This window comes from Hemicordylus capensis, chromosome 7 (assembly GCF_027244095.1).
Source record: "Hemicordylus capensis ecotype Gifberg chromosome 7, rHemCap1.1.pri, whole genome shotgun sequence".
Taxonomy (NCBI): Eukaryota; Metazoa; Chordata; class Lepidosauria; order Squamata; family Cordylidae; genus Hemicordylus; species Hemicordylus capensis.
The window spans coordinates 19881143-19904482 of record NC_069663.1 but is presented as its reverse complement, the minus strand read 5'-3'; the positions used below and the strand labels follow the sequence as shown (position 1 = coordinate 19904482).

General features: G+C 50.5%; 2 protein-coding genes across 2 annotated transcripts in view; both read left to right on the top strand.

Annotated features, from left to right (window-relative positions):
• The window catches only part of LOC128332825 (uncharacterized), a 58523-nt gene extending 54417 nt beyond the window's left edge, over nucleotides 1–4106 (top strand). The window contains exons 8-12 of the mRNA XM_053267585.1: nucleotides 514–546; nucleotides 737–811; nucleotides 2046–2079; nucleotides 2218–2252; nucleotides 3306–4106. Of these exons, the coding sequence (XP_053123560.1) occupies nucleotides 514–546; nucleotides 737–811; nucleotides 2046–2079; nucleotides 2218–2252; nucleotides 3306–3325 (197 nt within the window). The 3' untranslated portion in view covers nucleotides 3326–4106. The remainder of the gene's footprint in view (nucleotides 1–513; nucleotides 547–736; nucleotides 812–2045; nucleotides 2080–2217; nucleotides 2253–3305) is intronic.
• Nucleotides 4107–7747: 3641 nt separating this feature from the next.
• Nucleotides 7748–23340, top strand: part of LOC128332824 (FXYD domain-containing ion transport regulator 5-like) — a 28135-nt gene continuing 12542 nt past the window's right edge. Inside the window, exons 1-3 of the mRNA XM_053267584.1 lie at nucleotides 7748–7760; nucleotides 21900–21970; nucleotides 22903–22950. Coding sequence (XP_053123559.1) covers nucleotides 7748–7760; nucleotides 21900–21970; nucleotides 22903–22950 — 132 coding nt within the window. The remainder of the gene's footprint in view (nucleotides 7761–21899; nucleotides 21971–22902; nucleotides 22951–23340) is intronic.

The following is a 23340-nucleotide window of genomic DNA, read 5'->3' as shown; positions in this document are numbered from 1 at the left end:
AGAGGGTGTGAGTGTGCCCTTTACCCCAGATCATGTGTATGCTTGGGCTGCATATGGGGGTATCGCCCAATATGCATGCAGGTATCTCCAATGCATCACACTCATCACACAATGCATTGTGGGATTCCTGGAGGCTGGAACAATGAGTCCCGGCCTCCAAGGATCCACACTGCTCTGCGCCAAGGAGGGGAATCCACAATCATCAGTGGCGGGGAGGTAGGTTCTACCCTGCCCCCCCCCCCACCCACCATGATGTGTGAATAGCCTTAGAGTCTGTCTGACTCAGTATACTTTTCTCAGGGTTACGCCGTCTAAATGGAGAACGAGGAAGGCTAGGGAGCCTACTCACCAGAGAGCAATACAACACTGGTTTATTGGAACTATGCATTATGCTTCCATAGCTAAACCTGTTGAACATCACCTTACCCAACGGACTAATCAACCAGCCAGTTCAGTGCAATTCTCATTCTGCTTGCTTGATCGCCCTCTTCTCTCTCCCTGCTCTCTCCCCAGATACCAACAGCCACATGGACCCATTCACCTATGGTGAGTGATGCTACTGAAATGTGGTGGAATTGTTGGGAGTGGGATATTTTTCACCGCACACTGGGAGGAGGGAGGTCTTGCAGGGTGTTGCCGGGAGGGGAGGCTCTCCGGGCGGAGTGGGTAAAGGGTCCAATATGGCTGCCGGGCCAGCCATGAGCATCTCACCTTCTGACCCCCATTTCCCCTCCAGACTACGACACGCTGCGCATGGTGGGGCTGGTCTTGGCCATCGTCATGTTTGTGCTGGGCATCTTGATAGCGCTGAGTGAGTCACTTTCTTGACGTATGCTTCTGCCATGTCCCGCTTGGCTCCTACACCAGCCTCCTCATCTGGATCCCTCCCCAGGTCCCATTCCTTCCCTTCCCTTTGGACCCCAAACAGAGAAGGTCTGTGTGGATTCTGCAGCTGCACCACACAGACCCAGAAACTGGCATGGGCCAAAGGAGTCAGCAACATCCAGAGAATCTCTGCTTAGTTAATTTTAAAAAATTCACTGAAAATCACAAGGAGCTGCACTTCCTTTGGGGGGAAAGAAGCTAAAAGTCCTTTGTAAAGAGAGGGGGCGAAGAGGATGTGAATTTTCCCCCTTCAGGCTGCCTTCCTTCTTTCCTTGTTTCACTGCCACCAGTTCCATGGTGACTGTGCTTCTCCCAACAGCTACCAATAGCTGGGGACCAGGGCGGCCCTTTCATGAGGCGAGGGGAGGCAGTCACCTCAGGTGGCAGATTACTGGAGTGCCTGCAGGGTGGCAGGATGCCCACTGCCGCCACCTTAAGAGCAGCTTTTGGGGACCAATTCCCTCTAACAGGGATGCTCAGATGTTGTTGACTACAACTCCCAGAATCCCCAAGCAAAAGCCATTGCAGCTGGGGATTCTGGGAGTTGTAGTCAACAACATCTGGGAATCCCTGTTAGAGGGAAAACTGCTCCCCACACACACCTTGCAAAGTTTGCAAGAAGCACAAGGAGAGAAGAGGAGGCTGCTGGCCCCCTTCCCTCCCCTCCCCACCCCACCCTGTACGCCACTTTCAAAGTGGACACAGGTCAGTTTTGAAAGGGGCTGGCTTTCAGGGCACAGGGCAAGGCAACATTTGACACCTTGCCTTGGTGGCCACAATATCTTTGGCTGTTGCTGCTGGTGGTGACCATAATCTTTTTGCCTGCAGAACAGCCGAGGGTCAGACCCTGCTGCTCTGAATGAACAGCACCCAAAACCCACTGCCTCATGATCAAGCGGCTTCTGGGACTTCCTCAGACACTTCCTCAGCCTCCAGCCACCTCAGTCTCCGCTGTCCTGGAACGAGAGCACCCAAAGGGGCTATTAAGCAGCGTTAGGAGATGTTTATGTCTGTGAGAATATGCTCCACCAACGGTCTCCCCCCAGCACGTGCCCTCTGCATCCTGGCCCTTCATGCCCCTTCATCTCCCCCGCCCTCTGTCCACCCACCACATGCCCACACTCTTCTTCCGCTCATCCTCTTCTTTCTTTCTTTTGCAGGTAAAAAATTCAGGTGCAAAAAATCTGACCCCGAGTAAGTGCTTCCTGTCTCTATTTCCCTTGGTCTTTCTTCCTCACCACCACTTCTCACCCTCAGATGTAGTGTCTCCTTTTTGTGTGTGTGTGTGGCTCCGATTCACTTGGTTCCTTTTCTGTGTCTTTCCCTCTACAGCCTGTCGGACCCCAGGGCAGCAGGCAAGACCCCCAGTAAGTGACGTGGATGGGAAGGGAAGGGAGGGTGCTTCGGGGCAAGGGGGGGGCAAGAGTGTGTGTGTGTGTGTGTGTGTGTGTGTGTGTGTGAGAGAGAGAGAGAGAGAGAGAGAGAGAGAGAGAGAGAGAGAGAGAGAGAGAGAGAGAGAGAGAGAGAACGAGCACCTTGGGTAACTAGAATTCCCATCATCTCTAGCCTTTGGCCATCATGGCCATGGATGAGATTTTGAGCCTTTTGGGGACAGGGTTCCATCTTATTTATTTGTTATTTCTCTGTGTCAACCACCCTGAGCCATATTTGGAAGGGCAGTATAGAAATCGAATAAATAAATAAATAATGAATGAATGATGGGAGTTGTAGTCCAAAACCAGCAAGTTAACCCAAGACTGGTGTGTGTTTTGTGAGTCCTGGGCAACTTGTGTTTGGCCGACAACTATTATCTCCAGCCTTTGGACATTGTGGCTGGGGGTGATGGGTGTTGTAGTCCAAACACAACAAATTCCCCAAGAATGGTGTGTGTGTGTGTGTGTGTGTGTGTGTGTGTGTGTGTGTGTGTGTAAGAGAGAGTGGTCGCACACACACAACTGGGAATTCTGCATTGGCCTCAGCTTTATCCCTGCCTAGAAGCAGCCCACAGTCTTAATGGCCAACGTTGATCCAGCACGAGTGTTTTGCAAGGGCACCGCAGGCCTTCCCGTTGAACAGGGCCCGCGTGTGCACACCCTGACACGCGTGTCTGCCTGCCCTCCGCCATCTCCTCTTGCCGCCGAGGCCACGGGGAGGGTGTGAGCGGGTGGTTGCAGCTCCCGCACCTGAGAGAACCTTCCGCCCACCTTCCGTTTCCATGGAGTTCGCTGACGTTGCAGGGGAGGCCGAGGACTCTATGGTGATGCCATGGCAACCAAGAGTCCTATTCCTGGAGCAGCTGGGAAGCCTGCGGGGAGACGTTGTTTGCCAGGGCTCCTGAACGCTGGGATCCATCCGCCTTACCCCTGCCACCCTCGTGTCTCTCTCCTCCCCACCCCACCACCCCTATTTCTCTTTTCCAGCTCCAGCCGGCAGCGCGTAGGTGCCCTTGCCGAGATGTGCTGCTCCCAACTGGCAGGGGGATGAACTGCGCCCAGGACATTTCTCCTGAGACCTTGGCACCTTGGCACCGACTGCCCGGGAGGGGGAGGGGCTCTCCGTTCTATCCTCGACAAGGGAGGGGCAATTTTATAACCAGTTAGCTCTCGCGCTTCCATTGCATGATGGGGGCAGGCACCTGGGCGGGGTTGGGGCACTACACAGGCCATGTGGCAGCGCGGCCCGTCGGCCTGTCAGTCGCCGCTGGCACCCACACCGCCGGGGGGCTGGTTCCTGTACTCCACCCCAGAAAAAAAAAAAAAAAGGTCCCTTAACACTGCAATAAATGCCGCCTGCCGCCACCCTCCGAAAAAGATCTCCTGGCGTGCCCCCGCGTGGGGCATCGTAAACCCGCCCCCCACATTGCTGCTACTGCTGCTGCTGCTTTGCTTTCCGTGCCCCCCACTGCGCTGTGAAGCCCAACGGCCATCACAGCCCCAAGAGGGACTGGGGCTCCCCGAAGAGCCTCCCTGCTCCTGTGCCGGAAGCCAGGCCCTGCGTGGGAAGGGGGCGTGTGGGGTTTGGTCACCCGTGGAGCCCAGAGCAGGGCCCGCCTGGGGAGAATGAGAAAGGGAGGGGTGCTTTGGGATCCCCCCCTCTTCACTCCCCCCCCCCGGGGGTGCCGCCCACCGCTTCTTCTCACTGTGTGCCATCCGCATCTCCGTGTCTCATCCACGCATGGAGCAGAATTGGACCCATCAATAAACGTGGGGTTTTCTATCGACCTTTTTTTGTTGGCTTGGTTCTTGTTCGCGTAAGAGGCTCGCCCGGAAGGTCTGTCTCCAGACTCGCCTGTGTTTGCACCGAGGACGGCCCTGTCACGAGGCCAGGCCAGGCCATGACGGGTGTCAAGATGCCTACCACCACCACTGGAGGAGCTCCTTGGGACCGATCTGACAAATTCGTGGAGGACTAGCCATGGCGACTAGCCTGGTGGCTGTCCAGTCTTGGGTTAACTTGCTGGCCTCTGCATGGCCTGTGGCCCATTGCACATGTGCAGCAACCTCCCAAATGGCCGCTGAGATGGGAAAGGCTTAGAATGGAAGAATGGAAGCTGGGGGTGGTGGTGAGGGGGAGCCTCCGCGATCCCCCCTCCCACGGCCTTGGGAAGCCGCCTGGAGGGGGTCAGTACTACATTTAAAAAAAAAACAACAACTTGTGAATGGCTGGCCGGGGTGGGTGGGTTTGGTCCAGGGTTGAGCTGAACCAGGGGTGCTTTGGCTTGAGCCCGAACTGTCAAATCAAACCTATTTGCACATCCCTGGAATCTGGTGGGAAACAGGATGCTGGACTAGATAGGCCTCGGGCCTGATCCAACAGGGCTGTTTTTATGTTCACCACCCAGGAGTTGGCTGCATGCAGAGTGGTGGTGGGGCGGGGCAGGCAGTGGCAAGCTGCAAGTGAACAGCCAGGGGCAGAAGTGAGCCGCTGACCAGTGGGAGTTTGGGAGAGAAGGGAAGGCAAGAGCTGGGCAGCTCATGTTCTTTGAACATGTCCGCCCAATTATAGCTCGGCCCCTGCTTGCTAAGCTTGCAAGAAGCCCGAGGAGAGGAGAGGAGAGGAGAGGAGGCTTCTTAAATCACTTTCAAAGCGTGCAAGGGCTGGTTTGGTACAAGGCAGCATTCTGTGCCTCACTTCCGGTGCTGCAGTCCCCTGGGCACACTGAATTGCATGTCTGAGATTCAGGAGAAAGAAATCGAAAGCTGCTGTGTCCAAACCACTCCCAAGCAATCCTAACCTCTTTCGCTGATTTCTCCAGAACCAAACCTGAAAAGCCACAAGCCTTTCGCAGAGTTGCTAGCCCTTTTTTATGGGCTTCTTCTCCCCTGCCTTTAGCAGCAGCAGACCCATGGACATTGGCAGGCTTATCTTATCTCTGTGCAAAGTTTTGTTTGTTTCTGTAGATCGAGCAGCTATTCAATGACACAAGAGCAGATCAGTCTGTTTTTCATGATAAGTTGGCAACCTTACCTCCTGTGCCGGGGTGTTCGGAGTGAGGCACCAAATGCTGCCTTCCTTATGCTGTGCCCGTGGCGAGGACCAGTCAACTTTCAAAACCAGCCCCTGCAAGCTTCAAATGTGGCATGGTGGGGGGGACAGGGAGGAGAGAAGGTTGCCAGCAGCATGTTGCCACCCTGCTGGCATCTCAATAATCTGCCACCTGAGGCAGCTGCCTCCCCTCGCCTCATGAAAGGGCTGCCCCTGCTTCTGATCAGTCTCATGGTGGTGTGAAACAGCCACCCTTATCTTGTCGTCTTTATTAGGCAGAGAATAACAGCTGCTGTCTGGACTGGTAAATCGCCATCAGCTCAAGGTACAGGGGCCTCCCCCGAAAAACAGACAGGCAAACTTCCTGCCTGCACGGACATGCGCAAATCCGCATTTGTGGAGCCAACACCTTCAGTTTCGTGTATCTGTGGTCCGGTAATTGATACCCGACCTTGGCATATGTTGGAGGGGGAGAGGTTTACAATGGGTTAATTCCACATATTTGTGGGTTCAGAGTGGCCAGAAATGACTTCCAAGGTCCTTTCCAAACACCCCTTTGAGGAGAGGAGCCATTTTGTGGCTTGTGTGTTTAAAAAGAACAAAAAATCCACGTGATTTCGCATTAAAATGCCAGATTTTAGACTTGGGGGGGGCATGCGTGGACACCTGGAGACCCTTTTAAAGTGGGTTTTCAGGGCCCTTTGTCACCACCATCATCCTTTGGGGCCTCCCGGAACCTAACCCCCCCCCGCAAGTCCCATTGACTAAATGGGTATCTGCAGCTTCGTTATCCACATGTGAGGGGCTGTAGGTGCAGGGGTGGAAGAAAGAATGGATCAGGGCATAGCCTTGAACAACCCCTGGCCCTGATGTGCCCTACTGGCGCTGGAGGATCCCCGGGCGTGGGGGGGGGAGCATTGGTACTGCCATGCCCTGAACTGGCCCATGCTGCACATGGGTGAGATCGCACTGGGGAATGGCGTAGTCTCACGAGAGCTTGAGGGTCTCTCACGAGATCTCAGCCCAAAGTCTCGGAGTCGGCTGAAATCTCACGAGAGTTGCCCCGGCTGTCAAAGGGTATTTAAAGAACCACTGGCCTGTGATGAGGCAACAGTATCTGATAGGAACATAGGAAGCTGCCATATACTGAGTCAGACCAGTGGTCTATCTAGCTCAGTATTGTCTTCACAGACTGGCAGCGGCTTCTCCAAGGTTGCAGGCAGGAATCTCTCTGTGCCCTATCTTGGAGATGCTTCCAGGGAGGGAACTGGGAACCTTCTGCTCTTCCCAGAGTGGCTCCATCCCCTGAGGGGAATATCTTACAGTGCTCACACATCAAGTCTCCCATTCATATGCAACCAGGGCAGACCCTACTTAGCATGTTTGCTACCACAAGACCAGCTCTCCTCTCCCAATGAGGGGTCAAACTGGCAAGAACCTGGGATTTGTAGAGAGGCCAGGGGCAGATGAAGGTAATAGGGCCGATGAAGGTAATAGGCCTTCTTAAAAGGGCCGATGAAGGTAATAGGCCCCAGCTGTAGAAACACTACCCACTGCTCCTTCCTTCCGAGGCCGGTAGGACCCAACACCTCGTTACATCGCAGTTGTAGCAAAGAATGGAACCCCTGCAGACACCGGGATTCACCTGTACATTCAAAAATGGCAAATGAGAATTGGAGTGTGCTGCCATGAAGACCTTAACCAACAACATCAAGCTCCAGGCCAGGGCTGCACAATATCACCCCTCCAGTTGTTTGGGGGGCTACAACTCCCATCATCCACACAGGGCTGTTAATCCTTTGAACAAGGGAGTCATCCCATAGCCATCAGAACTGGCTATGTAGTGACTTCACTGAAGGCAAGCAAATTTGCCCTCCCTCCGAATTAGCTTTGCCTGGCTTCAATTATGTCACGAAGCCAGTTCGGATTGAGTGCATGATAACTTGCTTGCTCTTAAGAAAAATCAAGAGATGTATTTGTGGGGGGAGGGGTGATGATCGAGTCACAGCTGATTGAGACTGCAAAGATACTCACACTGGGAGTCCACTGTGTTGATGTAGCTATGCCAGTGACTAGTGAAACCTGAGTGGGTGTTGGGGAGGTTCCAGAGGTCCCTAGTCGTGCCAAGACCTTTTGCCCTCTTTTAACCACCACCCCTCCCAAAGAATTGCCGGAGGGGGCAGAAAGGAATTCCAGGACAGAGAGGTGGCAAGAAAGATTGGGCAGAGTCCTTTAAGGCAGCAAGAGAGCTTTGGTTAAGCTCGATGCGATATTTATTTCAGGCAGTACAAACCAAAGCAGCAGCAGCCGGCTGGCTTCTTTGCAAGAACGGGCAAAACAGACACATAATATGCCAAAGAGAAAGTTCTCAGGCAGCATGGCGAAGAGGGGTAGGTGGGTCAGCAGTTCCCAAGGAGTCTGAAGGTGAGAGAGAGTGGAGTGGATGAGGGAGGTGGGAGGAACAGCAATACATGGGCTTTTGCTTCCTTGCAAGGTGTTAAGAAAGCAGAAAATCACAGCAGGCTTCTCACAGATTGCTTCTCCCTAATTTCCCCAATCCTTGCTCCGAAAATATTAGAACACGGCAGTTCATAAAAATCGAGAAAAAATTAACAGTGAGAGTATCATTTAAACACTGCCGAGGCGGGAAGAAAGACAGGAAGGATAACAAAGAACAAGAAGGGTCCCAATCTTAAGTAGTCCATAAATACAGTATGAAAGTCGACCCTGCTTTAAAAAGAAAAAGGGGGGAAAAGGAATACTGCCTTTTGGCCACTAGAGGGCAAAACAAATATAAAATTCAACCTTCTGTTCAAAACTTTAGAACAGGATGTGATTAAATGCACGCTACCTCTTCTGTGGCACCATGAACCTCATTTTTTTGCTTTTTTTGCACACGGCGACACACGAGGAGACCCCCAACCGGGAGGCTGCAAGCAGGGGTCTCTCCCCTCACACTCATGTGGAGCATCCTGGAACTTCCAGGGGTCGCGCCCCCCCCAATCACCACAGCCCCCACCTGCTCCGTGACGGAGCCGGCAGCCATGTGGGCAGTCGATCCGGCCACCCAGCTACGTGCGGCAGCTCGTCTGTGGGGAGAGGGGGCTAAGCCCACTCTTCCCACAGACCCGGAAAAAGCTCTTCTCACGAATCGTGAGAAGAGCTTTGCTATGTGTGAGCGCTGTAAGATACTCCCCTTATGGGAGGGGGCCGCTCTGGGAAGAGCATCTGCATGCAAGAAAGGAAGGAAGGAAGGAAGAAAGAATTCCCTCCTTGGCATCTCCAAGACAGGGCTAAGAAAAAACTCCTGCCTGCAACCTTGGAGAAGCTGCTGCCAGTCTGTGTAGACAATTCTGAGCTAGATGGACCAAGGGTCTGACTCAGTAGAAGGCAGCTTCCTGTGTATTTGGTAGTCAGAAGTATACTGCCTTCAAACACAGAGTCAACTACATGGTTAGTAGCCATTAGCAGGCCAGTCCTTGATGAATTGGTCTAATCCTTTTTCGAGCTGACACCGACTTTTGTTGTAATGGATTCCATTTGTTAAGAATTAAATTGCTGAATCAAGGTCCACTTTGTTCAGTATTTTGTGCCCAGCTAGTAGCTTATCCTGGCTTCAGGCTGCACCATTCCTCACAGGCAAAGAGCAGGGATGCTTAGGAGCACAGGAAGCTACCTTATATTGAGTCAGACCATTGGTCCATCTGGCTCAGTATTGTCTTCACAGACTGGCAGCAGCTTCTCCAAGGATGCAGGCAGGAGTCTCTCTCTCAGCACTATCTGGGAGATGCCACCAGGGAGGGAACCTGGAACCTTCTGCATGCAAGCGTGCAGACGTTAGAGGAGTGGTATCTTAGACTTTGGGAATATGCTTCAATGGCTAGGATTAACATATATATATATTTTAAAAAATCAGAAGTTACATTTAGCTTTATTTGAGAACGCTTTACAATTAGTCACAGGGTCGGATACCTCATCTGAGATTTGGATTTTCCTTGCTAATGAACTCTTGAGCAAATTTGCTTTAATTTGGATACTGCTTAATTTTGATATCTAGGTATTTAGTTGGATGTTCTATTTGAACATTTGGGATTGGTGGATGAAAGCTTTAATTAGAATACGGGTGGTTAGGAGGAGACGTTGGTATGATTGAGTGTTGTTTTCCGGTTTGATGTATAAAACAATATATGAGATGTTATCTACTATATTTGCTTTTCCCCCTTTTTCTATATTCTGTACTCAGAATACAGAGTACAGAATATAGAAAAAGAAAAAATATATATTAATTTTATATTTTTATATAAATATAAATTATATTTATATTATATTTTACATAATATAATTATAATTATAATTATGTGTGTGTGTGTGTGTTTTCTATTAATTTTTTTAAAAAGATCATTCCTGCCATTATTTTTTCATTTTTTAAAAATCTCAGATGCTGTTCTTGTTTGTACACCGCCCTGAGTCTGTGGATTGGGCAGTATATTAAATCTCTAAATGAATGAATGAATGAATGAATGAATAAATATATGCTCGCTACCACAAGACCAACTCTTGTGAAGCTTCAATGCCATGCTTCAGACCCCGGACAGTTCCCAGAGTAGCAGGTTAGGACCATGGACAGAGCTAACCAGAAACTGGACAAACCACATACCGCAACAGGGGAACGTTGCTCCAGCAGCATCTCTCAGCAGCCTGCTGGGGTTGTATAGCTTGCTGTCAAGGCAGGGCGGCTCAGCCCCAATCTTTCCATAAGCAGCTCTGGTGTTTAAATAGGCCTTGCCAAGTTTTGCAGGCTTTTGCTTTGGCGATCCTGGGGACAAGGGGTGGGGGAGAGCTCCATCATTACTGGGAGGGTCTCAGGAGGTCTCATCCAATGTTGAAGATGTCTCTCAATCTGTTTGTTCCTCTGGATCAGGGATTCTCAACGTTGGGTGTTATGTTATTGGACTTTAACTCCCATAATCCCCAGCCAAAGGCCATTGGGGCTGGGGATTATGGGAGCTGAAGTCCAAGAACATCTGGGGGCCCAACACTGAGAATCCCTGCTCTGGATGATCTGCTCCATTCCCCACCTGGGGGGCTGGGTGTGCAGGGATCCCTCTGATCATGGCACAGCCAGACACTTGCTTTCAGAAGTTCAGAAGCGATGCATGAAGGTGAAGGCAGGAAAGAGTATCAAAAACAGCTACAAAAATGGGAATTGCCCAGGTGTTTTAATGCATCATCATCATCATCATTATTATTAATTTGATTTCTATACCGCCCTTCCAAAAATGGCTCAGGGTGGTTTACACAGAGAAATAATAAAAAAATAAGATGGCTCCCTGTCCCCAAAGGGCTCACATCCTAAAAAGAAACACAAGATAGACCCCAGCAACAGTCACTGGAGGTACTGTGATGGGGTGTATAGGGCCAGTTCCTCTCCCCCTGCTAAATAAAGAGAATCACCACGGTAAAAGGTGCTTCTTTGCCCAGTTAGCAAGGGATTTGATTCCCTTATTAAAGGGAACTGTGCACAGTTCCATCTTCATTTCTCCATTTGACCTTGAATGTATGAAAAGGGTTCGACGCCTGTTCATTGGCCATTTTATCCCCCTGGGTGGAAAGCTGGGAAGCCTTGCATGTCACGCTGGACATCCAGTATGCATGAGTAGCTGCCAGCCCAGGAGCGAGCACAATTCTGGTGTCAGTTCTGATATGCCAGGATTGGGTGTGTTGTATGAACCCACCAACCTCAGCCCATTCTACCCTACTTGTGCTACAGAACCAGATATCTGTCCTTCGCTTCAAATCTTAGTGATAGATGCCAAATTCACACACAAGTGAGGCAGAACAGGCTGAGACTGGTGGATTCGTATGACATGCTCGATAGTGGCAAATGGGAGGAGTGGAGCTATAATTGGGCGGACGGGTTCAAAGAACACAAGCCACCCAGCTCCTGGGAGCCACCTAGCGCACCCCCTCACCCTTACCCTCTGGATTCATTCCCAGCTGGCTTCATTGGAAGCTGGATGTTTCCCCCCCCCCACTGTCACCTGTTTTAGAATTGGGAGCTGCCTTCTACTGAGTCAGACCCTTGATTCATCTAGCTCAGCACTGTCTACCCAGATTGGCAGCAGTTTCTCCAAGGTTGCAGGCAGGAGTCTCTCTCAGCCCTGTCTTGGAGATGCTGCCAGGGAGGGAACTCAGAACCTTCTTCATGCAAGCAGGCAGGTGCTCTTCCCAGAGTAGCACCATGTCCTAAGGAGAGATCCTTAGGAGTGATCCCCATCCCATCCCCTGAGGGGGAGAACAAAGAAAACACTCAGCTAGTAACAAAGCTGGCTAAGAAATGAGCTCCAGAGGGCCCCGTGAAGTCTTCTGGGTGTTGGCTACACCCCCTGCATGTGATGTCACATACAGGGGGCATGGCTGACGTGTGCAAGTGGCCAGGGAGAGGGGCAAACATGAGCCCACTCCCCCCCAGCTACGTGCCTGGACTAATCATCATCATCATCATCATCATCATCATCATCCCAGGTCCTTGGGAAGGACTCGATGTCTGGATAAAACAAACCAGTCAATAACACCTGTCTGACTGTGTCAACAAGAAATAATAAAAACAACAACAACAGGCTTTGTTAGCTGCCCCATAACAAATTGTTCTCTGGGCAGCTTACAACACAACATTAAAACATGAGATAAAAACACGCAACACATCATAATAGACACCACCACCACCCAAAAAAGAGGGGGGGATACAAAATACAATACAAAACAACTTAAAAAGACATTTTAATTTATTTATTTATTACCTTTCTATCCCGCTTTTCCTCCGAGGAGCTCAGAGTGGTGTACATGGTTATGTTTATCCTCACAATAACCCCATGAAGCAGGTTAGGCTGAGAGATACATGATTGGCCCAGAATCACCCAGTGAGTTTCATGGTTGAATGGGGATTCGAACTGGGGTCTTCCCGGTCCTAGTCCAACACACTAACCACTATGCTAGATTGTAAATCAGATCGCAATTTTAAAAGCCTGAGCAAACACAAAGGTCTTCACCGGACATCTAAAAGAGTAAAGTGATGAAGGCAGGCGGAAATGGGGAGCCACCACCAAAAAGGCCCTCTCAAGTCGGGCTCGTGTGTGCTGCCAGGAGGGTGGCTGGTTGCGGGAGCCGGAGGCCTGCTGCAAAGTGTGTCGCTGCCTACCAAGTGAGAAAAGACAGAGCCAAACTATTTCCGGGTGAGTGGCGGCATTTGAAAGTGCATGTGTGCAGGGGAGTAGCTATAACTGAGCGAAAGGGTTCAAAGAACACGGGCCCCCAGCTCCTGAGGGCCCGCCAGCTCCATCCCTCCCTATTTTCTTCATTATCTCCCATACTCTGGGGGGCCGACAGAGAGAGGGAAGAACACGGGCCCCCTCTCCTCTAGCTACGCCCCTGCGTGTGTGTTTCTAAAATCAGAGCCAAACTTCTAGAAACCTGAGGCACAACTGTGACAAACCTAGAGCGACGGTGTCTGCTTCAGCCCTTTGAAAATGGCCATGAACACGAGAGTGGTCCCGAGTTCCCTCTGACTGAAAGGACAGAAAAGGAGAGTCGCCAGGGTGGGTGGAGAAAGAGGGCACCACAGCTCATGGCGCCTTGTCCTCCCCGGGAGGAGATGGGGGAAGAGCAGGGGCTGGCCCAGTGGTGTTCTGATAAATCACGGCGATCTGAAAAGGGGAGGAAAAAGAAGAGAGCCACACCTGAAAGTCAGATGAGATTCAACATGGCTTCCTCACCCGCAAGGCTATTAGCCACAGTGCCCGTGACCGTGCTCCCCCCCATATGGCTCTGATGCCATCCCAGGAAACAAGGGCAGCATCAGGGCACTGGCACTGGCACCAGTGTTCCCTCTAACAGGGACTTCCAGATGTTGTTGACTAGAACTCCCAGAATCCCCAAGCAAAAGCCATTGCAGCTGGGGATTCTGGGAGTTGTAGTCAACAGCATCTGGGAAGCCCTGTTAGAGGGAACACTGACAGGCCCTGGTAAGAAGCCAGCCAGGGCCCTAGCAAGGCCCACTACAAACTTCCAATTCACTGCAGAGCAAGTGCCTTTGCAGCCTGCCTCCTCTTCTCTGTCTCTGGAAAACAACAGAGGAACGTAGGAAGCTGCCATATACTGAGTCAGACCACTGGTCTATCTAGCTATCTAGGCTGCAGGTTGGAAGGAAGGAAAGAAAGAGAAAAGGAAGAGATCTGGTCTCATATTCTTTTTAGATTGTGAGTCCTTTGGGGACAGGGAAACAGTTTATGTATTCATATCTTTGTAAGCCGCTTTGGGAACTCTTGTTGAAAAGTGGTATATAAATATTTGGTGTATTCTCATATATATATATATATATATCTGCACATCAGTGGCAGAGGTGAAGGGTGTAGTGGAAAAGGAAGAGCCGTGGCATAGAAGGTAGCAGCAAAGAAACTGGATCCTTCCTTCCTCCTCCTCTCCCCCTCCCCACCAATGACTGCTTCAGCAGCTTCTGCACCCACCCCTTGTGCTCCTGGGCCTCTGAAGTGGGAACGCCTCTGGCCTGGTGCGCATGGGCCTCGGAAGTGGGCACTCCCCACAACTGGGCAGCTACGTGGGAAAAGGCGGTGGCAGCTGGAGGCAGCAGTGCTACTGATGCAGCCGTGTGGAGCCCAGGACTATCTTGGGGGCTCCTTGCACACTCTGGTTGGCCCCGGGCCCCACCTATCCCCAACCCCGGGGACAGCAGCCTGAAGGCCAATTGACAGCTCTGGTAAGACCTGCGTTTTCAATTTCTTTTAAATTCAGCGGATGAAGTATTTTTTTTAAAGCAATGCTTCCTTTGCATGCAACAACCCTTTCTTTATTTACCCAGAGAGAGGCTTCCTGCATGTTCAAATGTATTATGGGCACGCGAAACCTTACATTAGAGTGAATAAATGAAGACTTGGCACGCTGCTTCTGACGGGCTGCCGGCCCCTGGAACAGAGTCCAGCAATTACTTCTCATGAGCTGGGTCTGTAATTGTTTCTCTTCCTGTACTCCCCTCCCCACATTTGATCATTAGAATATAATCAAATTCTGGGCGGGGTGGGGGCTAAATACTTGGCAACCAACACAACACTCTTGTTTTGAAAACCATCCCGTGACGACCCCTCCTTTCTTTTTGCTGGGCTGCAGAGTCGTAGATTAGCAAGTCTTAGATTAGCAAGTGGCTGTTGCAGAATTAGAACAAGAAGAGACTAGAGTACTAGACAGCAGCCACCTAATGGCACAGCGGGGAAACGACTTGACGAGTAAGCCAGAGGTTGCCGGTTCGAAGCCCCACTGGTATGTTTCCCAGACAATGAGAAACACCCATATCGGGCAGCAGTGATATAGGAAGATGCTGAAAGGCATCATCTCATCCTGCGCAGGAGATGGCAAAGGGCAACCCCTCTTGTCTTCTACCCAAGACAAGCACAGGGCTCTGTGGGCGCCACGGGTCGACAGCACACTTTACCTTTTGGAGTACTAGATACTTCCTGTATTCTGCGGCAATTTGAGATTTCCATGATACATGCTTGCACGCAAGAGAACGGAGCACCAGGTGCATAGGCAGTTCAGGGTTTCAGGCAGGAAGATTCCCCAGCCCTGCCAAGAGAGGCTAAGGATTGACTCTGGGGCCTTCTGCATACAAAGCAGATGTTCTCCCGTTCGAGTCCTTCCCCGGTGGTTTAGGTCCAGAGAGAGAGGCGATTCTCACGAGTGAGCAGAACCAGGCTAAGGGAGCCCCGCCCGGTTTTGCTCGCTCGTGACAACCACCGGGCTCACACACCCACGGCAGCAAGCCCGCCCAAATACCCTCCCCCTTAAGTGAGGTTCACAGAGCAGGCGCTCTGTGTTAACTTCATTTCAGCGATGGTGTGTCAGCCACAGCCACAGAACCCCTTTCGGCTCTGCACACTGACCGTGTGTAGAGCCTTACTAGCTGCCGTCTACTGAATCGGGCCATTGATCCACGTAGCTCTGCATTTCCGACTGCTTGGCATTTTCAGGAGCTTTCCCACACAGGGGCTTTACCCCGAATCTCCTCCAGGAGGCAGGCTGTGTGTTCTCACTATAGCTGGATTCTCACTGATGTCTTTGGAAGCACCCTCCACACAAATCAGGCTTTTCCTGCAGGGAGTTATTTGCACGTAGCTTCAGGCTTCGGGGTAAATGTTGAGCGAAGCCACTTCGAACTACACTCGCGGCATTGAGGGAAGCAGCCCCTCCCCTCGGCTCTCGGGTTTTGTTTGGAAACAGGTTCACATGGCATGGGTCGGTGTTTTCCTTCTAGCCAATGCGGGGGCAGGGGAGATTACTAAAGAGCAATATCTGCATTTCTAAAGAGAGCATCCCTCTTATCTTGCTAATGATTCTACTTCAGTGCTTCTCCCTGTTTGCTCTGGCGTTTTCAGAAAAAGTAGCTTAAAACCAGCATTTTAAAAACCCGGAAATACCTCGAGATAAGCTAGAATTCACAAGACAAAGCCTGATTTGTGTGTGGAATGGGTCCAAGAATCACGAAGGGACTTTGGGGTAAGTTTGGCTGGTGTGTGAACGCACACACTCTCTTCTGAAGGAGATTCAGGGCAGAAGACCTGTGTGTAAAGCCTCCTGGATTTTAGCTCACCCCGGTTTATTTCTGAGTTTTAAAAATGCTGGTTTTTAGCAAAGTTTCCTGGAAAGTCTGATGCAAAGCGCTGACATTACTTTACATTTACATGATAAGAGCATGTCACTCTCATGGAATGCAAAACCAAAGCTGCTGAGGGGCCTTGCCTTCGACCCTGCTGAAGCAAAGAGTTAAACCTAGTTTTCAGGCTTTTTGCTCTTTGAAAGTTTTTGGAGGGGAGGGGGAGATCTGGGAGGAGGATTTGCAATCTTTTGCAGAAAAGGAGCATTTCCTTGCATGCCATCCAAGCTGGGATGGGGCTGCAAATGCAGAGGTGATGCTGCCGGGACTTCTGTGTGTATGTGTGTGTTGGGGTTGTGGGGGGTCGGGAGGGATAGAAAGCCAAGGCTGATGGCTAACAGGCAGTCTGATCCACAAACCAATTGAGCAGAAGTGTGTGCGTATGGACTTCAACAGAGTCAGATCACAAAGGGTGCTTTAATTACTAAAGCCTTGAGGGAAAGGGAGGCGAGGCATTCCACCTCTTCTAGGAAGCCATTGGCCACAAGGAAAACACAGGAGCGAGCTGTGTGTGAATCTACACCAGAGAAAACCTGCAGCAGAAAGGAGAAAGGCTGCTTCCCTAACGCTGGGATTGAAGTGGCTTTCCTCTTCGGATACTCTGAGAACTGGAAGGCCTGTGTGGGAATTAAAGCTCCCAGGATTTCAGGCAGGAGTGTTGAATTTGTGGCTCAATTAACAGCACTTGGCCGTCAAGGCAAGGAATGATTGCCATTCTGGTGTGACCCAGAAGACATTAGATCACTGACCCAGGCCTGCAAGGTCACATTGGTGGCGGAGTGAGCTGTCTGCAGGGTACAGCAGCTGTCGAGAAAGAAAGAAAGAACCTCCAGCATCTGTTCCATTCAAAAGAGGTGATGTACTTTTATCCACCCTACTACCCCATAGGAACATACAACAAGGGTGTTGCCTCATACTCAGGCCGAGCATTGGTCCATCTAACTCAGCATTCTCAACACTGACTGGCAGCTCTTCAGTGTTTCAGGCAGGAGTATTCCCCAGCCCTGCCTGGAAGTTTTTCGTCCCTGGCTTTTAGTTTGCCCCTCCTCCAGAATGGAGATGTGTATTCACATATTGGCTAAATTTACCCCTCAAGTCCCTGTGAGCTATTGGGGAGCACTTCACACACAATTTGGGTTTTTCATTGCACTTTAGAGTGTAGCCCGATTTATATCCAGGGTTTAAAAAATCCACCTTTTGCACTGGTTTTTGGGGACAACTTCAAATTTGCAGTATACCTGCAGTAAAGCCTGGGGAAAGCGCCTGGAGAACCTGCCAGGTTTTGAATCTGGGACCTTCTGTATGCAAAGCAGATGCTCTTCCATTCAAATCCTTCCACAGTGGTTTCGGTATATAGAAACTGCTTTCTACTGAGTCGGGCCACTGATCCATCTAGCTCAGCATTTCCTACACTGGCTGGCAGCAGCTCTCCAGGATTTCAGGCAGGAGTGTTCCACAGCCCTACTTGGAGATGCTGCCAGGGTCTGAACCTGCAACTTGCTGCATGCCAAGCAAATGCTCTGTCACTGAGCTATATTCCCATCCCCAGTGGTTATGTGGAGGCTCATTTAAAAAAAGGCTAGGATGGGCAAATTACCACCCCCCCACTCCCCCCCCTCTAAATTGCCCTCTCTGCAGCTGGTGTTTGCTCCACTATGGGAAACATGTGGGTACATCACTGCCTACAGAACAGCTGCCGTTGGGAATCTGGTGTCTGAAAGCAGACTTGCACGTGCCAGAAATTCTCTTTTTGCATTCTGAGTCAGAGAAGTGCAATGGGGGCTGGGAGCGGAGGTTGGAGCTCCGATTGCTATCCATATGATCATTAGGAGCCAGCCAGAGCCATACACCTCACCAAGACATTCCCAGTTTCAGCACCATCAATACAGATTGTAAGCAAGAGCCCAGGGATGCATGGAGACATTTCTCATTGGGGGACCAGAGACAATTATTGGCAAGGCAGGAGGGCTGGGGATAGGTTGGTTTTCTGGTCACCAAAAAAACAAAACAAAAACATATTTATTTATTGTGTTTCTATACCTCCGAATATAGAAATCTCCAGGCAATGTACAAGGTAAAACACAATATAAAAACAATATAAAACAGTTAAAAAGTCATAAAACAGATAAAAGCAGTCACAGTAAGTAAAAACATCTTAAAATTTACATTTCAGCTAAAAGCCTGGGGAAACAGGTACGTTTTGAAGTTCTTCCTAAAAGCAAGCAGAGAAGGAGATGCTCTTATTTTAGCAGGAAACGTATTTGAGAGCTCCAGGACAGCCACAGAAAAGACACAATCTGCAGAATTGTCTTTTTTGGAGGGGGCACTGCTCCTATTTCTCTCCGCCTCCCCCATCACTACACCCCTGGAAGATCCCTCATCTCCTTGCTAGGAAATCTTTCCACTGTCCATATTAGAGGCTGAGGCTGCCCTGAAAGGGAACATCTTTTATCCCCCAGCTGTTCCTAGATCTTCGCAGTAACTCTTCTGTCTAAACTCTCTGGCTGACATCCCAACACTCACTTGTGTAAAGGCTTCGCACTAGTGCTAAGCCTGTTGCACGAGCTACTTGTTCGAAGACTGGAGTTTGCATTCCAAACTAATGCGGCACTAGTGTAAACACGTTTGCACTTGTGCAACAAGGTGCACAACTTGTAGCACACCTCATCTGTTTTGTAGGGCACTTTTGCCCAAGGGCATCATCCCCCCACCCCAGATCCCTGTGATTTAGTGCAATGGTGCACACAGCTTGCACTACCATACAATTTTGTTCATTGCCCAAGCACAGAATGTCAGCCTCTAGCTCTATTCACTTCCAGTTTTCAGTTGTCTGGAAGCTAGGGGTGTGCAAACAGGTTCGAATCTGAACCGGTTTGATATCGAGCCAGTTCATTTAAAAGGTTCGGGGTCGAGCTGAACCACCCCAGTTTGGCTTGACCCCGGACCAAACACGCCCCTCCCCAGTTTGGGGGTTCACCATGCCTTTTAAAAACATTTCTCCCCTTTAAAAAAAAACTTATATCTTGGAGGCCGCTGTGCCCACACGGTGGGGCCCTGCATGGCCACAGGTGCAGGTGTGGTGGCCTCCAAAATGGCTGCAGCACCGTGGAATAGGCCCAGAAAAGGCCAAAGAAGCCTGGACCAGGCGATTTTTACAAAAAGGAAGGCCAGGGGGGCGAGGGAGAGCTGGCCCCCTGGCCCCGCCCCTGCATCTGACATAAGGCTCAGGGGCCCAGCTAGCCATGCCCCCGCGTCTGACATCAGATGTGGGGGGCGTGTCTGGGGCCACGCTCGCAGCCCCTGATTGGTGGCGGCCCAGGTTCTTTGAACCCGTTTGCCCAATGGTGGCTCCGCCCCTGCCACACCCCTCCCCACAGTCACTGGCTGGCTGTGGCGATGGGGGCGATCCTTGTCACGCATCTTGCGGGCAGACACTGTGGCACCCATCACCCAGGCCACGCCCCTCCCCGTTTGGCACCAGGGCAAGGTTTCAGCCTAGTAGATGGGCCGATCCGGATTCACACAAAAACATGTACATGTATACAGGCATCTGTACACAGACACAGCATAACGTCTAAACAGGGCTGCTGTCGCAGAGAAAATGCTAAGCCTGCCCTTATCCCTTTCCAGCCCCTTCTCTGCTCAGTCATAACTGGGGTTTTGTGTGGCTTGCAGCAAGTTCCATTCTTTAGCAGAAACGAGTTGCTTCCTTGGGAGAGAAGCCCAAAGAGGAAATCAGGGGCCCTGCAGGGTGAGCACACATGTGAGTAAAGGAGCAAGCAAGACTTCCTAGGGCATCCACACACCCTGCCGCCCCCCCCAATTGTGTTAAAAATACTGGGGTGTGTGTGTCCAAAATCCTTTTGGTCCACGCTCCAAATCTACCTAGGTGCACTTCTGTCCACATGCACAAAGGCAGCTCCTACGCAAGATCACACGTTATTTGTGTGTGTTAAGAATGTACATAGTGCCCTTCGATACAGATGTTGCCGGGCCAGCTTACAGCTTAAAATAAGAAAATGCTCTAAAAAGCAACAGTAAAACAAGGCAAAGATCATTTGAAAAGGAAGTGTAGGCAAAGGCATTCTTAAAACCATTCAGCAGACCTTAAAGAGTTTGGGGGAAATGAAAGGGTCTTGGCTGGTCCTAGAAAGATACCAGGTTTCTCTGGGGAGGTCATTTGGGGACAGGGAACTATCTTATTTATCTCTTTTTGAGAACTTTTGTTGATAATTGGTATATAAATATTTATGTTAATAGTAATAGTAATAGTAGTAAACCACTGCTTTAGTAGTAATAATAAACCACAGGACCAGTTTCTGTGGTAGACCAAAAGGTGGTTTGTTTTGTTTGTTGGTTGGTTACTTTGTTACATTTTTATATTGTCGAATTGTAGACTCTCAGGATGGTTTATAACAGAAACAATCAACAGAACATTTAAAACAAATTAAAACCTCAACTAAAGGCCTGGTTAAACTGGTAAATTTTCAAGGCCTTCCCCACAACAAGCGGAGTTGTTAAGCCTCTGAGTCCAGCAGGGAGAACGTTCCAAAGCTCAACTATAGAGAAGGCCCCAAATTGAGGCTATTCTCATGATGGAGGGAAACTGGGCTAAAGAAGCCCAGCCCGGTTTTTCCCCATCATGAGAACCAGCGGGCTCGCGGGTGAGCCTGGTGGTTCTCTGGCGGCTAGCCTGCCAAAGTAGCCCCCGCCCCCTTAGCCCAGGTTAGCGGAGCGAGTGCTCCGCTAACCCGGGTTTTCTGATCTTTCGGGCTTCCTCCCCGCAAAAGAGGGTAGCTTCCTCACACGATCATGAGAATCACTTCCATCACTTCTACCTAGCTTCTCTTCCTCCCTTGCTTCCACACAACCAAAAATTAGGAGCACACGCAGCTCCCAAACCTGGGCAGAAGACAGTTTTTGATGGTGTGAATGACCTCATTCTCTTCCCTATGCTGCGACCACATTTCAGCGGTCATTCAGACGCCATGTCTGATGTGTTTTTCCATCAGGACCTCTCTTGAAAACCACAATGTGAGGAAACAGGGTGGCGGCCTTGCTGGCTTCATACCATCAAATCCAACGTTCTGGATTGTAAGGCCTGGGGGCTGGGGGCGGTCCCCATCAACCCTAAGTGCAGCAGCTCCCTGACTAATTGCTTATTGGGCCTGTGTGGAGCGTCAGCCTGAATAGTCTGCAAAGTGCCCTGGGCACATAAGTGGAGGCAACCTCTCTCCGTGCAATGCTGTCCATTTAAGGAGCCAACCACTCTCACCGTGCAGTGCGGTACATTTAAGGGCAATGGAGCCTTCTTCAGCTCCTGCACCCCGTGAGAGAAGGCATGCACAGAGTGTTCAGAAATGTAGCCCTTCCCAGCGCTTTGCTCCTAGATCTCTTAAGAGAGGGCTCCGTCTCTCTTAAAGGGCCCTCCCAGCACTAAGAAAAGCGCAGTACAGGTGGACCTTATTATCTGCGGCCCCATCACCCAACCTTGGTATATGCACTTAAACCAAGGGTTAAAATCTGTATCCACATTGCTTAGGTGGATACCTAAAAGCACCATTTTGCTTTAAGGACCCATTTTGTGTCTCTTTCTTGGGGAGGGGGGAATTAACCACATTTTTTCATGGAAAATACCTGAAATTGGGGGTTTGGGAGAGCATTACAGGACAGCTGGAAACCTGTAGAGCATGGCACGGCACTTTATTGCTCTTATTTCCACTGTTTTTAGCCTCCTTGAAGGCATTTTCTTGCCCTGCAGGAACCTAATCTCTCAATTGTCATTGACTCAATGCCTCATTATCCACAGTTTTGTTATCAACGGAAATTGGCGGGAATGGAACCCCTGCGGATAACAAGGTCCACCTGTACTGCATGGAGGTCAGCACGGTGGGAAAGGGTTCTCGCACTGAAGCTTTGTTGCCAAAGTGGGTCCCGCTTGAAAAATAGTGAAGATCACTAATCTAACCATGTTGGCACCCCCAATTTATGGAGAAGAGCTGGTCTTGTGGTAGCAAGTATATCTTGTCCCCTTAGCTAAGCAGGGTCTGCCCTGGTTGCATATGAATGGGAGACTTGATGTGTGAGCACTGTAAGATATTCCCCTCAGGGGATGGAGCTGCTGTGGGATGAGCATCTAGGTTCCAAGTTCCCTCCCTGGCAGCATCACCAGGATAGGGCTGAGAGAGATTCCTGCCTCCAAACCTTGGAGATGCCACTGCCAGTCTGTGTAGACAATCCTAAGCTAGTTGGACCAAGGGTCTGACTCAGTATATGGCAGCTTCCTAATTTGCTTTTTCAAACTTTGGCCCTGAAGGTAACTAGAGAAGTGAAGGCCTGGAGAAAACCGGGGGTGGGGTGGGTGGGGACTGTCCCCCCCTCCCACCTCCGGAAAAACCCAGTTTTTTTCCCAGGGGTAAAGGGAAAAACAATTTTTTCCACCCTCAAACCCAGGCCTTCAAAGCTCCAGTAGTTCTTTGGGCCCTTCTAAAAGTCCACATCTTTCCCCGAACTAACGTAACACTCAGCATCCGTGGCCTAGCTATGCAGAGCAGAAATGGCTCTGGTTTCTCTCATGTTAAGTGCTCTGGCTTTGGCGCTGCGTCATCTTTCACATAGATGTCTGGTACTTCCACATACACATGGATGACACACTCTGAACCACACGCATGCAGACGGACTCTCTCTCTAGAGAGAGAGAACCACACGGGGAAATGCAGAACACGTGCCCTGTGAGTCACACCCGCTCCCAAATGCCAGGAAGTGGCAACAGGAGGAAATGACTGATGTGGGGCCTTTTCGTTTCTTTGCAGTTGCCCAGCGCGCTGTCGTCCTGGTGCTGTGAAGTGCCCGCCATGAAGGTGAGTAGTGACCCCCCCTGCTTTCTTTCTCCAGCACAGACCACCCTAGACTGCTTTCGAAGAATAATTACGTAGCCTCTCTGTTTCCTGTCTCTGGAACAGTCTGTCAAACGGGAAAACGTCCTGTTGGGGATTAACCCTTTGGGTTGGGCGGCAGGAAGTCAGACCCCCTTGGCTCAAGGGAAATGAAAGCCAGGTGTCCAAAATGAGAGTGGGATGGAGGGAGAAGAGCCCCACATGAAGGGAAAGGGCTGGGATGCAGGCCAGAAGCCGGGGGACCAGCGGATATGTGTGCAACCCTGCTCAGGTATCACCAGATGGGTTATTTCAGTCTGTCTTTGTTTGGTCCTTGGAATCTTTCCTTATATGAATTGAGGATTGTGCATTGAG